This window comes from Etheostoma spectabile, chromosome 22 (assembly GCF_008692095.1).
Source record: "Etheostoma spectabile isolate EspeVRDwgs_2016 chromosome 22, UIUC_Espe_1.0, whole genome shotgun sequence".
Lineage (NCBI taxonomy): Eukaryota > Metazoa > Chordata > Actinopteri > Perciformes > Percidae > Etheostoma > Etheostoma spectabile.
Genome location: NC_045754.1, coordinates 8,567,916 through 8,580,604, shown reverse-complemented (window position 1 = coordinate 8,580,604; position 12,689 = coordinate 8,567,916). Strand labels below are relative to the sequence as shown.

The following is a 12,689-nucleotide window of genomic DNA, read 5'->3' as shown; positions in this document are numbered from 1 at the left end:
GGGGGGTTGCCATCACATGTGGGACACTGATGTACATACAGAGCATTTACACAGGCCTGCACCACAGAAATCCAGAGCACAAAGGGTGCACATTCAAAAGCATGCATTGCCCCACAATGACATTTGTGGTTAAAAAACAACTGATGTATTTAGTCATCTGCAACTACAACAAAACTCAACCTTCCGATGCTTGAGATTGTTAATGCAATCGACATACAGTATTTACAGGAATTATATCTTTCTCTTAAACATCTGTCACTCCAATGCCAGTTCAATTAAAAAAAAAAATATATAGTCCATAACTGCATTGCCAAGTATGAGGGAAAGTTTACAATGATGAATCGCAAAATCAATGTCTTCAAGAATGGCTACCATTTCAATGATCTATTTACAATAAAACACAATTATGTATCCATAAACAAAAAGAATAAATTGAGGAAGAACTAAAAATCCTGCCTGTGGGTTGGCTGCCTCACTGCAAAGTTCCTGTCAGAGCTGGTTTAGTGGTTGGTTCTTTGCCAGCTCTGGGAGTGTGTGACGTTCAGGGTGTCAGATCTTCTCCTGGATAAAGGGGTGCTGCAGGGCCTGGTTGATGCTGATGCGTTTGGCTGGGTCCAGCATCAGCGTGCCATCCAGCAGGTCCTTCAGCTGCATCACTTTCTTCCTCTGGTCCTCAGGCAGTCGCTGGCCTCCTATCATGTCAGTCAGCAGGTCTTTGGTGGAGTTGATGGTGCTCATCACCGTCACCTTCTCCTGATGGTGCAGAAATGACAGGATGTGTTTAGAATAGTCATTGAAACTACTTTTCAGTATGTAGCAAATACCGCTGGCAAGATCAGAACAGCCAATAAAATAACAATTCATGTTTGTTATTAAAAAAATCACTTTCATTATGTGAAAATGTGCTGTGGAAGAAATATGGACCACTTTACCCTTTCTGTCACTTTGTCTACTTCAATGTACAGGAAGTTTAAATTCTGATCGAAGTGCTGGTCTTTGAACGAGCCTTTACGGATCATCTGAGGAAAGAAAATCACGATATTGCATCAGCCAAAACGTCTTGAACATTGCATAGAACATCAACATGACTCTTTTTTTCTTTGGAAAGGGAAACAATAACTGACATTTCATGATGCAATTTTACCTTGTTGGGCATCTTGCCCTTGAGGTCCATAGCTAGTTTGATCATATGATTGTTGGAAGATCCAGGAAACAGGATTTTTCCAGTGTAAAGCTCATATAAAGTGCAGCCAACAGACCACATGTCAATCCCATAGTCGTACGGCTTTCCTATGACTGAGACAGAAAGAAATTGTGAGCGAGGTCCTGTTTGAATGCAACTAATGGTTAGATTTAGGGTTGGGTACCGAACCGGTACCGACCAAATCACGTCGAGTAGTGGTTCACGTAAAATCAAACCGTGCCGAAAGCAGTTGCGGAGCTGTTGCCGTTACACTTCCTCTATACAAGCAGGCAGAACGGTGGTTTCTATTCCCTGGGGACTGACTGACAGGCTGAGGTTGTGAGGCAAGGCGACTTTATTTCTACAACATCTTCAGGAACAAGTCAATTCAAAGTGCTTTACATGAAACATTAAAGAGCAATAAAAACGGTCATGATGGGCACCCGGATAGCTCAGTTGGTAGAGTGGGCGCCCATTTATTGAGGTTCACTCCTCAAAGCAGCGGGCCTGGGGTTCGACTCCGACCTTTGCTGCATGTCATTCCCCCGCTTTCTCCCCTTTCACTTCTTCAGCTGTCCTGTCATTAAAGGCCTAAAATGCCCCAGAAAATATTAAAAAAATAATAATATAAAAAAAATATTGAAAAAAAATATAAAATGGTCATGATGATAATAAAACAGGCTAAAATATAATATACAAATAAAAGAACAAAAGTTACAGCGAGTAAGAAATTAATAATTATTCAATTTAATGGGTTGTAGGGAGAGGTTTGGGAGGGGTTTAATTTTCATTTTTGTTTAATTTCTGTCAGGGTAACCCATTCTAAATAAATAACATAATGTTTTAAGTAAATAGGTTAGGAATTATTTTCACAACAGAATTTCTTTTTTTTAATTACTGAAAGAAAGTATCGTTGGGTACCAAATTTCGGGTACCGGTATTGGGACTAGTATTGGTTCAAATGCGAAAGGTACCCAACCCTAGTTAGATTAGAGATTTATACAAACAATGCAACTCACTGATTTCTGGAGCTCTGTAGAATCTGCTGACTAGGTATGGTGTGATGTCGTTGTCAGCAACATGGGATGCAGAACCAAAGTCACACAGCTTCAAAATGGTCTTTGATTCATTCACCTTTTTAAGGACAAAACAGATAGTACACACAACATTAAGCCATCATCATTCTATTACCTGAATTAACTTGATTTTAAGATTGGGTGCGTACCAGGATATTGTCTGGCTTGATGTCAGCATGGAGTATGTTGCATCGTTTGAGCAGCTTGAGGGCCAAGAAGAGCTGCTGACTGTAGGAACGCACAGCCTTGATGTGGAGCCCAACGTCTTTACCGTATTTTTTCAACACCTCTCGTAAATTCATACTATAGTTGAGAATACAGCGATAATTAGGAAGCATTGCCATAACATTAATGCTACAAACAGCAGTGCCAAACCATGAGAAGAAATGAGTAGTGTTTTGTTTTTTTTAGTACCTGAGAGGCTCAAAGACCAGACAAAGATGCTGTTTGTGATAGAAGTGCCTGAAGAGGCGAAGGCAGTGGAATTTATCATCAGGATCAGCATCATTCAGCTTCTTAAGAAATTCTAACTCTTTCAACCCAGTCTTCTGCCTGTTGACCAAAAGAATCATACATGTTGTTCATCAATGCAAATTCAATCTAACAGCCATAGGATTGTGGTTTGGGGAGTATTTTTGACATTTATGGAAAAATGTTTTAGTCATTTACATATATGAGATAAAGAAGACGGCGCGACTCACATGAGCTCATTGTTTCGGATGATCTTGACAGCCACCTCCTGGCCGGCCCTGGCAGTGTCCCTGGCTCTGATCACGTTGCTGAACACACCCTGGCCAGTGTAGCCATAAACATCATAGCGCTTGTCTAGTGTCTCCCCAATGTTCACCCCTAGATTTTTACACAATTCACAAAGGTGTTAGTAGCAGAAAGGCTGTTACTCCAAAGGCACACGTAGCTGTTTGTGATAAGGCACGGTAGACAACCAATTGGACAGGACATGCCTGGACAAGAGACACTGCTTATAATGAGTTGTGATGGTACATTTCCATTAAGGCTGGGTGATATTTACTGATATACAATGTCAAAACGATATTAAAATGTCTATCGTATATGTTCCTATATTGTTTATATCACACTGCCGAAAAAACCTGAAGCCAAACTGTTGTTACAGCTTTATCTACATCACTTGGATTTACGTTCTGATCCTTCCAATGCTCAATTTGCACTAAAGTTTTTAACTACATTACAAAAACTCAGTACTTTTCATTTGTCAAGTGTTAAATTCACACAGGATTATCCGATATAGGCTTAGTGTGGTTATTTCATTTAGACTATTTATATTTGGAATGACCAGAAAACATGCTCTATCGTGATTATATTGTTATTGAGATATGAAATACCCTTTATCAGGATAGAAGATGTTGGCCATTTCACCCAGCCCTAATTTCCAGTCCATAAACCAAACAATGATGAGCACTTCCACTGAGACAGTCCATGTCACAGGCTTGCCTCTAGAAAACATCTGTCTGAGAATATAAAAGGATTAGGAAGGCAGCACTTACGGTAGTAACCCTCAGCATCAGTCCAGTTGTCCCTGAGGTTGGGGTTCTCCTTGAAGTCCTTCCCTACTCCTGCTGCTCTCATCCTGGCACTCTGCCCAAACAACACAAAAATCAGGCCACTGGCTCATGACCGTTGCTAGCAGTCTGAAAGCGTTTCCTATTGTTATCTTATTCCCTGCTGAAACTTCAGAAAAAGCTGGTGAAAATAACATACTAAAATGCAGAGGATGCTCAGGTATGCTGCAAAATTTGACATTTGTTCTTCCTAAATCCCAACAGCAAATACTCACATCAAAGTCGGCAGCAAACATGTCATCTGATTCTGTAAACATGTCGGGGGCTGAAGGCTTCTTTGGGTTTGCTCCTGAAATGAACAAAAACAATAAAACAGCACAGGATGAGTTTTTAGTCATCCACCACGTTGTAAAACAGAATATCTGGAACGTGTTTGATTCACATACTCTGCAGAGATCAAAACATGCTGCAGGTGGCAGAGACACCCAGGTATTGGATTACAAGCCAGCAACTGAATGAACACATGACAGAAAGAAGCAAAATTAAAATCCCTGCATCACACAACTCTGCATTGCCCACAGCAACCAAATGCCATTTTAGATTTGTATAGACTGGCAATCTGTCATTACAGTGTGGCCACAAAAACTGCAGGGAAGTGGAAATATTAGTGCACTTTTAATTATTTTAAAAGGCAGTGCGAAAAAGCCATCAATCAGCTTTCACCTTGGTATTTTGAACTTCCTCCATATCTGAAATAAACTGACCATGATTAAACTGGGGTTAACCGCTTTGTCAGAACACCAAAGAAATTGCATTTAGTTTCCTATAAAAAAAAAAAAAAATCAAAGAAAAGAATAAAAACTGAGAAGAGACTCAAGACAAGAAAAAACTAAAGTGATTGCTATCCCTGATGGAGCTTTTAGCTGTTCAGGTTCTGATCTCCTACATGTTCACAGAAGATTGTGCTCTTCAGTAATGAATAGGAGCTCATGCAGTGACCCACGTCTCTTTTCCACAACTACATTTCAAAGGTTTAAGTGATGATAAGTGAGGATAGAGCGCAATATTCTGTCGTTATCTGGGTCAAGCTAACCACATTCTGCCAGAGATAGCATGTATGGAGCTAAGTCTGTGCTTCACCTATTCCTCGTCCCACTTTAATGAAGAGGTCAAGCCATACGTGAGTGGTGTCCTCTTGGCAACTAGTGTGATCATACTTCTGGCCAGCAGATGTGGAGGAAAAAGCACTGATGGGTAATGGTGAGAGAAACAATATTCACCGCATGAGGACTGAAAAAAGGGGCAATGATGTGCGTGCCAACTTACACAGAAATCAGTACAATTCCTGTGCATATATTGGAGATATTATTGCCACAATATTCCACAAATATATTTTTTAGAGAAATTAATTGCATATTGACACTTGCAATTATGCACTAGCTATGGCAGTTAGCTACAGAGCGCACACACCTGACCGTGTTGTTCATTCAGTTGGCCTTGTATGCCAACAGACATGAGCATTTTGAACAAGACATTACCGTCTTTCTCCTGGGAGATGAGGTTGTGCTTGGCTTTGATGCTGGCCTCAAAGGTGTTGAGGTTCTCGCGTTCATATTCCTTGACATCCGCTGCTACTCGCTCCAAGATGTCATCAGGTGAGGGTGAGCGGCTGCGTGTGCTGCTCTGAGGGCTGCTGGGCTCTGACCCCATGTTGGTGTCTTCACTCACAACCTTATATTTCTGTACAATGGCAGGAACAGAGTGACCATAAGAATACATTTCAAACATAGTAAGCCATGTACATTAGTTATTTTACGTGTTTCCAGGTACACAGAGCACTAATGAGATAACTTATAGCTTACCAACATTAGACCAATATGGAAACTAATAAAACAGCAGGTTTGGATAGGCAGAAGTGTCAACAGACCTGGACAATGGCTAAGCGCTGTTGGCGGCGCTGTTCAATGAGAGCCTCTTCATCTACCTCCTCTCCATCAAAGTCCTCTAAACTGCAAACACAAACAAGGTATTAAGAAGTATGGATATGCACAATTTCCTTATTATTATGGCCAATATGTGTGAATTCTGAAGCGATATATCAACAACAGACTGGCTGACTCATTGCCAATCACATTCCAAATTTTAAGACTTTTTACAGATTTTTCTTTGAGCCATTAATAAATAATAATAATTAACTGTAATTTCCCCTTGTGGGACTAACAAAAGACACATTATTATTATTGTCATCATTAATATTAATACAATGTTATATGTATATTATATACATATGCAGTTGCCATGACCAAGCTTAAACCAATATTAGTCAGCTGGTAGTTGTCAGGGTTCGCTGTTTCTGAATGTTTTTTTTAGTTGATTGAAATGATTAGATCAGCTCTCTGCATGACATATACTGACTTTAATAATGCTTAATCAGAGTGGAAACTTCACAAAATGCTGTTTCTATTTTCTTTAATGTTGCCGGGTATTTGAAATACAGAAGTGCATGTGGCCTTAATAACATTTGTAAAGCAATATCAAAACTGCTACTCTATGTATCGTTGGTGCTTATGATTTGCCTCTAATGTATGATCTGCAGGAAAACAGAGGGGCTGATATTTTCTTCTACTCACACTTCTTCCTCGGAGGATTCCTTGTCGACTTTCATGCCCTCTGATAGGCTGCCCTTGAACTTGTCCTCATCTCTGCTGCGTCGTCTTCTCCTGTCCCGATCGCGGGACATTGAGCGTCGGTACTGTCGGAGCCTACCATACCTGTCTCTCTCCCCAGACCTGCAAGGCATAGATGTCATAGAGGGATAGTTTTTTATCTTGTAAACCCTGCAACCGGAAAAACTTTCTTTCCACAATACTACTTGAAGTTGCAAACATAGAATTTAAGTCGAGACAAATGTCCAAACCTGAATGGAAGATGAGTAAAAAAAAGTGCCATCACCTGTGTCCCAGTGGAGACCTGCTCCGTCTGTGGGGCGAAGAGCGGGACCGTCGTCGTGGTGACAGGGACCGTCTTCTTAGAGGCGAGCGACTCATCCGGCGGCGAGCGGCTGCCCGGGGACTGTTCTCTCGTGACCGGTCTCTGCCTGGCCCTGCATCTGGCCGGGGGCGCTTCCTGTAGAAACATCAGGGGAGTGGACAGACAAGCTGAACATGACATTCTTGTCATTTAAATTAAAAAAACTTTACTGTGACAAAGGACCATCAGTGGCAGCTATCAAAGATGTGTATTTCATTTTCTTCTCTTTTTTTAAAGATTATTTTTTTGGGGGCTCTTGCCTGTATGTGATAGTGACAGTGGCTAGACAGGAAAGGTGTGAGAAAGATGGGGGATGACACAGAGCAAAGGGCCGCTGTCGAACATTTGTTCCCTGAACATCTTTTATTTAGGTTATTATTTGTGTGCCATTTCACTCTGACTCATTCGTCTCAGTCAGCTTATGTTACTATGAGTTGTAAAAATCACGACAGCTCTGTTCACCAACCTCAGTGGTGAGTCCTGCCTGTCAACATCCCTCCTCCTGGCGTCTGGTGAGCGACTGCGGGCTCTCCTGGGGGGAGACCTTGTTCTTGATGGAGAGTTGCTCGGTTTCGATGTCCTGTCTGAGGCACTAGCCGGGGGGTGGTGGGCATCTCTGTGTCGAGGGGAAGAGCTGCGTTTCCTCATGGGGCTGTGAGGCCCTCGTTTATGAGGGGAGCGGTTCTCTTTCCCCAACGAAGCGTCCTTGGATGGGGACTTGGCTGGCCGTTTGTCCCGGTCAGCGTCCGAGCGACTTGGCCGTTCTCTTCCAGGTGATCTGGACTGTCGGCTCCCTCTCTCCTGGTTTGGCCTGTCATCCCGCTGTGTAGAGGAACGTCGATCAGTGCGGCTGCCTTTCTGCTCTCCTTTCCAGGTGGTGGGGGAGTTGGACTTCCTGGTTCTCTCCTTGGACCTATCAGTGCTGTCTGAATGCTTTCGGTCTTTCGACTTGCTTCTGCCCCGCCCTCTGTCTTTAGCCGCTGTGTCCTTGGTGGTTTTGGTCACCTTGTCCGGCTTGGACTCCTTGGCCTGTGCTAGCCTGTCCGCAGACTTACTCCGACTACGACGCTTGGAACTGGACTTACTGCCCTCTGTTGAGTCCCGTTTAGATTTCCCACCTTTTCCCCCTCTGGGAGATGTGGGTTTACCTGAGCTGCCCCTTGGACGCTGTTCTCCATTTCTGATCCTAGCTTCTCCATCCTCTTCGGATCCAGAGTTATAACCCTGAAGGATCAGGCCCATTCCTGACTGGACCTTGCCCTCCATCAACTGGCTGTCCAGCTCAGCTTTGATCATGGCCCTCTGTTTCTCCAAGTCCTCCAGCAAGGCCCTGTCGTCCAGACTTGGATTTCCAGAGGAGGGAGAGGATTCAATTTTTCTGTGGCCAGAGGAGGCAAAGAGGGCAGCGGCAGAGGGAGAGGAGCCCTCTTTGCGTTTGTGTTTCCTGTGTTTGTGACGATGCTTGCGCTTGCGGTCCTTGTCCTCATCAGAGGCATGCTTGTGTTTTTTGTGCTTACTACGATGCTTGTGTTTTTTCCTCTTGTGTTTACCACTGCTACTGTGATGTTTGGACCCTTCTTCTGTCTTCTCGCCATTAGTCTCTGCCTCCTCCTAGGACGAGACAACATATCAGCTTGACAACTCTTTCAGGTGCAAGATTATGTCATTTTTTAAATTTATAATGTTTATGTCATGTTGTGACCATAACTTTAATCCTTTTTTAAAGATTATTTTTTGAACATTTTTAAGCCTTTATTTCCACAGGACAGATGAAGACATGAAAAGGGAGAGAGAGGGGGAATGATATGCAGCAAAGGGCCGCAGGTCCGAGTTGAACCTGTGGCCGCTGCATCAAGAAGTAAACCTCTTAATGTGCACCTGCTCTACCAACTAAGCTAACCCGGCCATCAGTTTTTTTATGGTATATTATGTGACAAGTCACGGACAAGTTCTGCCCTTGCGCGTTTGTGTTGTTGTTGTTGTTATGGTAATTTATAAATAAAACTCCCATAGAAATTGAAGTTATTTCACGAAAAAGCAAAATATGATGAAGGCGTCGAAATTAACCTCCAAATAAATTAGATGTGAGTTGTTTTGCTGCTGTTGAATTACTTGCTATGTGACAAACGACGAGATTATTATAAGACTGACAATATTTGTTGTTTATGGGCAGAATATTATTGGAGTGCAGACAAACACCACTGCCACTACAGTTTAAGACAAACTTATTTAGACAGCTTAGGTTAAACTTAACTTAAGGTAGAAAGTTTATATCAGAATCATGGCATCATACCACTGAAGATATTTAGGTCTTGCTGTTGTCCACCCCTACCTCTTCCTCTTCTTCTTCCTCCTCAGACATGTCTCCGCTGTCCTCATTTCCACTTTTTTCATGGCTCTCCAAATCCTGCTTCCTGTTTAACAGAGGACAGTCTTAAATATTAAGCACACAACATTAAACAGTACTGCTAAACAACCAGTCAAATAATCAGAATATGGTGATTAATAGGATTAATTGTCAAAAACTTTGTAGTATTGAAGAAATACTGGTCAGATGAGATTCCACATCTTATTTAGTGGAACAGGTATCAGTTATGATAATTGATCAACAATAAAACACAGTTTCTTTCTACAAAAAAAATAAATAAAACAATATAAAAAAATAAAATTGAAAAAAATAAAAGCACTAACTGATAATGACGATAATTGTAGCCGTAATAAACATTGAGGAGATAAATCTTGTACATCTCCTCCAACTGGTGAATTTTGATATTATAATCAAAAATACCAATTTATTTTACTGTGGTGGAATCAACTTTGTTCCCTACAGTGCTCAGCTGAAAGGCTACTTTAAATAAAAATACATTAGCAGTGGTTTTATGTACATTGTATTTCTAAATATTTCTTAATTGGCAGACATTGCACAAATATGTTGTGAAATAATATATTGCTTGCATTACAGTCATTTTAACACGGTTAAAATAAAGATAAAGCTATCACCCAGGAAGCAGCTTTTACATCACTACAGGCACAAGTTAGCCGAGTGGTTTAGGTAGCATGAACCATGATTACGTGCTATAAACTGCATAAACAGTGAGCAATAACAAAAACAATTGCAGCAACTTTTAGTGAGAAAAAATATGTTGATTAGTGTGGCAACAATGGTCATTTGTCACCATACACTGAACTTTTCCGTTCTTCCTCTGAGCACGACCGCCAAGACGATTTCCTTTCATTAGCTCGGATACGCTAACCGTTCTTAGCAAACTTAAGGGAGCTACTATCTTGCAGGCAAATGCACACATTTTTTAATTTGGCATTTTTTTGCTTACATAACGTGTTATTTCAAGATAGCGGGGAGGGGGGGGACATCAAAAATGTAAGCATTTTTAATGTTAGCTTGGTGTTCATTTGTACTACATTTTGTGTTTAGTGCCTTCTTTGCATATTTGAACATATAACATTTAAGTAAATGTGTTACAACAAAAATATTTTCTTCATGCAAGTATTATACTGGGGTAGTTTAATTGTGATATCTACAGATCAAACTTCCCATGTTCACCTGCAGTGTCTACCCTTAAAGCTAGCAAAATCAGCATCATCGGTTAACTTTTTTTTTCTCTTATTCAACTGACGGCAAAGGCATGTCCCGCCCTAAGCTGCCTCTGATTAGCTTACCCTGACCAATCCGACTCATCTTGCCTAAACCTAACCAACCCAACCAGAGCAGGGAACGAGTACTAGCCAATCAGAGGGAGAGTACCTTTGCCATCCTAGGAAAGAAACTGGCATCGGGTAGCTTCTAGCTATGCTAACATTTGTTACAGGATCGTTTCATGCGACCAAATACCTGTGTTTGACTGTATGTGGTCTGACTGGTACATATCATGGAAGTAAATACACAACATTGCTGTTGATGTGCACTGCTTTTACTAAGCGTTTAGCGAAACTTAATGCTAGCTAGCTGAGCTAACGAACATTAGCTAGTTGGCTAAGAACGTTAGCCCCGGCAACAACGTGAAGCTGCTACTCTGTTAGCCTCCGCAGCTATAACTTACACAACAGTTCCCTTTGGATTTCGGGTGGGTAAGGCACCTTCACCTTATTATCATGAACGACTTATATTAAATTAAATGACTTACACGTGTTCGTTGCCATTATTCATTCTACTGGACGCGACGTCCATCTCAACATCGGCCATTTTCCTCATCTGAGGTACCCTTTCTTCTTCGATTATTTTGACCACAAATGTTCAATGACATCAAAACACTGATGGGCCCTCTGTTGTGCTGGCGGTGAACTGCAATTCAGATTCGTGACCGTACATGTATCTGTTGTCCACCAGGGTGTGTGCTTGTGTAACCTTCAGTTTTCAGGCCAGCAGACAGTCAATATAATTCATAATTCATATAACAGGAGGTTTTAATAAAAAAGCTGACATGACTTGACCAGGGTTTCTTTGGCATGCGCAATCCAACATTTTTGATTATTATTATATTTAGCCTATAGTCTCGCATTGCCAGTCTTTCTTCCACAGCGCTGTGGAGGAGGGTTTGGCCAGTCCAAACAGCATTCCAAATTGTTAACTTCAATATCTTAATGGCCTCTTGTAAGTTTTGGGATTTCTAAACTTCTCAAAATAATCCATGTTGTGGGAAAAAAATGCACAGTGACACAAATTATTTGTTTATCTATTTTATGGATAGATGAACACTACAATTATAAAGTAGCCCACACATAGCCTAGATCTCAATTGAGTTTCCACAGAGGGTCTCTTCAAGGAATGCAATGCTGTACAGGCCTAAACACTGAACAGCGCACCAGGGAGCCTTGGATGCAGCCTTTGAGAGACAGCCAAATAGGCTACAAGAAAAGAGAGAGAAGCAGCAAAGGGCAGGCGCTGGGAGGTAGCTTAGTTTGTCTGTACCACAGGATGGCCCTGGAAGTCAATTAGTGGATCATGTGGTTTTGAGGGCCTCTCGTGCACCACGGGGTGCCTAAGGGGGTTGTGCTCCTCCCCGGGCCCCATTGGTATGCTCAACAAAAATGTTTCTTGAGTGCTTAATTTTAATTTTGTCTCTCAGCATTTTAGCAGCTCATTTGGGAAAATATCTCCTACCGAAGAAAATATTTTGAAGAGATTATACACCTCAAGATCATTTTGTTTTGCGTATGTAGCAGTTGTCACTGGATTTGTTGGTGCAGTTAAAAGCATGTGTAAAAGTACATGACTGTGTGGAGAGCAGCTGTTTTAATTCTGTTATACAGACTGCAAGTGTACTTTCTTGCTTGAGTTATAAGGAATGTATATTGCCGCATACATATTTTCCCATAAGCTCTGTACAGTCTATTCATTTCATTAGCCTATTTCCTTTGTGAGATATGACCTCATCTACACTTTTAGCAGGTGCAGTTACTAACATTGTCTGATCAATTCAGCAAAAATGTATTTGAATTTGTTGATATTGCAATATTGCATGCCATTTATCTTTTATTAACCATTAAGCAGCATTGTGTTGAATAAAAAAACACCTTCTAAACTTTTACTTGCAGAGCAGCTCAAACTTGGCTGGAACAAAGAATTCTGACCTATATTTATAGTATACATTTTGTAAGTATTGTAAAACTGATGCTGTTTATTTAAGGATTTTGTTGCGCATGAGACAAATAGTATTCTGAAATGTCATATTTTAAAGATTAAATTGAATGTTTCACCCTCCAAAAACAAGCCTGACAACATTGATGATACTAATGAAGCATTTTGTTGTTTGTAACAGCAAGATAAGTTTAAATTTGCACTGCACTCATAGTGAGATGTGCCAGTTACATTTCTGGCATATAAGTGTGATTGCAGTCTCGGCT

At 41.2% G+C, this 12,689-nt stretch overlaps 1 protein-coding gene across 1 annotated transcript; it reads right to left on the bottom strand.

The window, feature by feature from the left end:
* Window positions 1-195: 195 nt before the first annotated feature.
* Window positions 196-11,102, bottom strand: prpf4bb (pre-mRNA processing factor 4Bb). The gene is made up of 16 exons (XM_032503404.1): window positions 10,970-11,102; window positions 9,160-9,241; window positions 7,294-8,438; window positions 6,750-6,923; window positions 6,428-6,586; window positions 5,725-5,806; window positions 5,336-5,537; window positions 4,073-4,146; window positions 3,783-3,873; window positions 2,961-3,108; window positions 2,674-2,811; window positions 2,409-2,562; window positions 2,203-2,317; window positions 1,145-1,296; window positions 933-1,019; window positions 196-753 (listed from the first exon to the last, which is right to left on the bottom strand). Exons 1-16 carry the CDS (start codon window positions 11,035-11,037, stop codon window positions 550-552), a joined length of 3,075 nt encoding a protein of 1,024 aa, XP_032359295.1. The 5' UTR covers window positions 11,038-11,102; the 3' UTR covers window positions 196-549.
* Window positions 11,103-12,689: the final 1,587 nt, after the last annotated feature.

Excerpts from the sequence above, each read along its gene's own strand:
- prpf4bb (XM_032503404.1), bottom strand. The coding sequence starts at position 11,037 with ATGAGGAAAATGGCCGATGTTGAGATGGACGTCGCGTCCAGTAGAATG. Across the intron at positions 9,242-10,969 it reads AATAATGGCAACGAACACGT|GAAGCAGGATTTGGAGAGCC; the intron begins GTAAGTCATTTA and ends TCTGTTAAACAG. Across the intron at positions 2,812-2,960 it reads ATCCGAAACAATGAGCTCAT|GCAGAAGACTGGGTTGAAAG; the intron begins GTGAGTCGCGCC and ends TTTGGTCAACAG.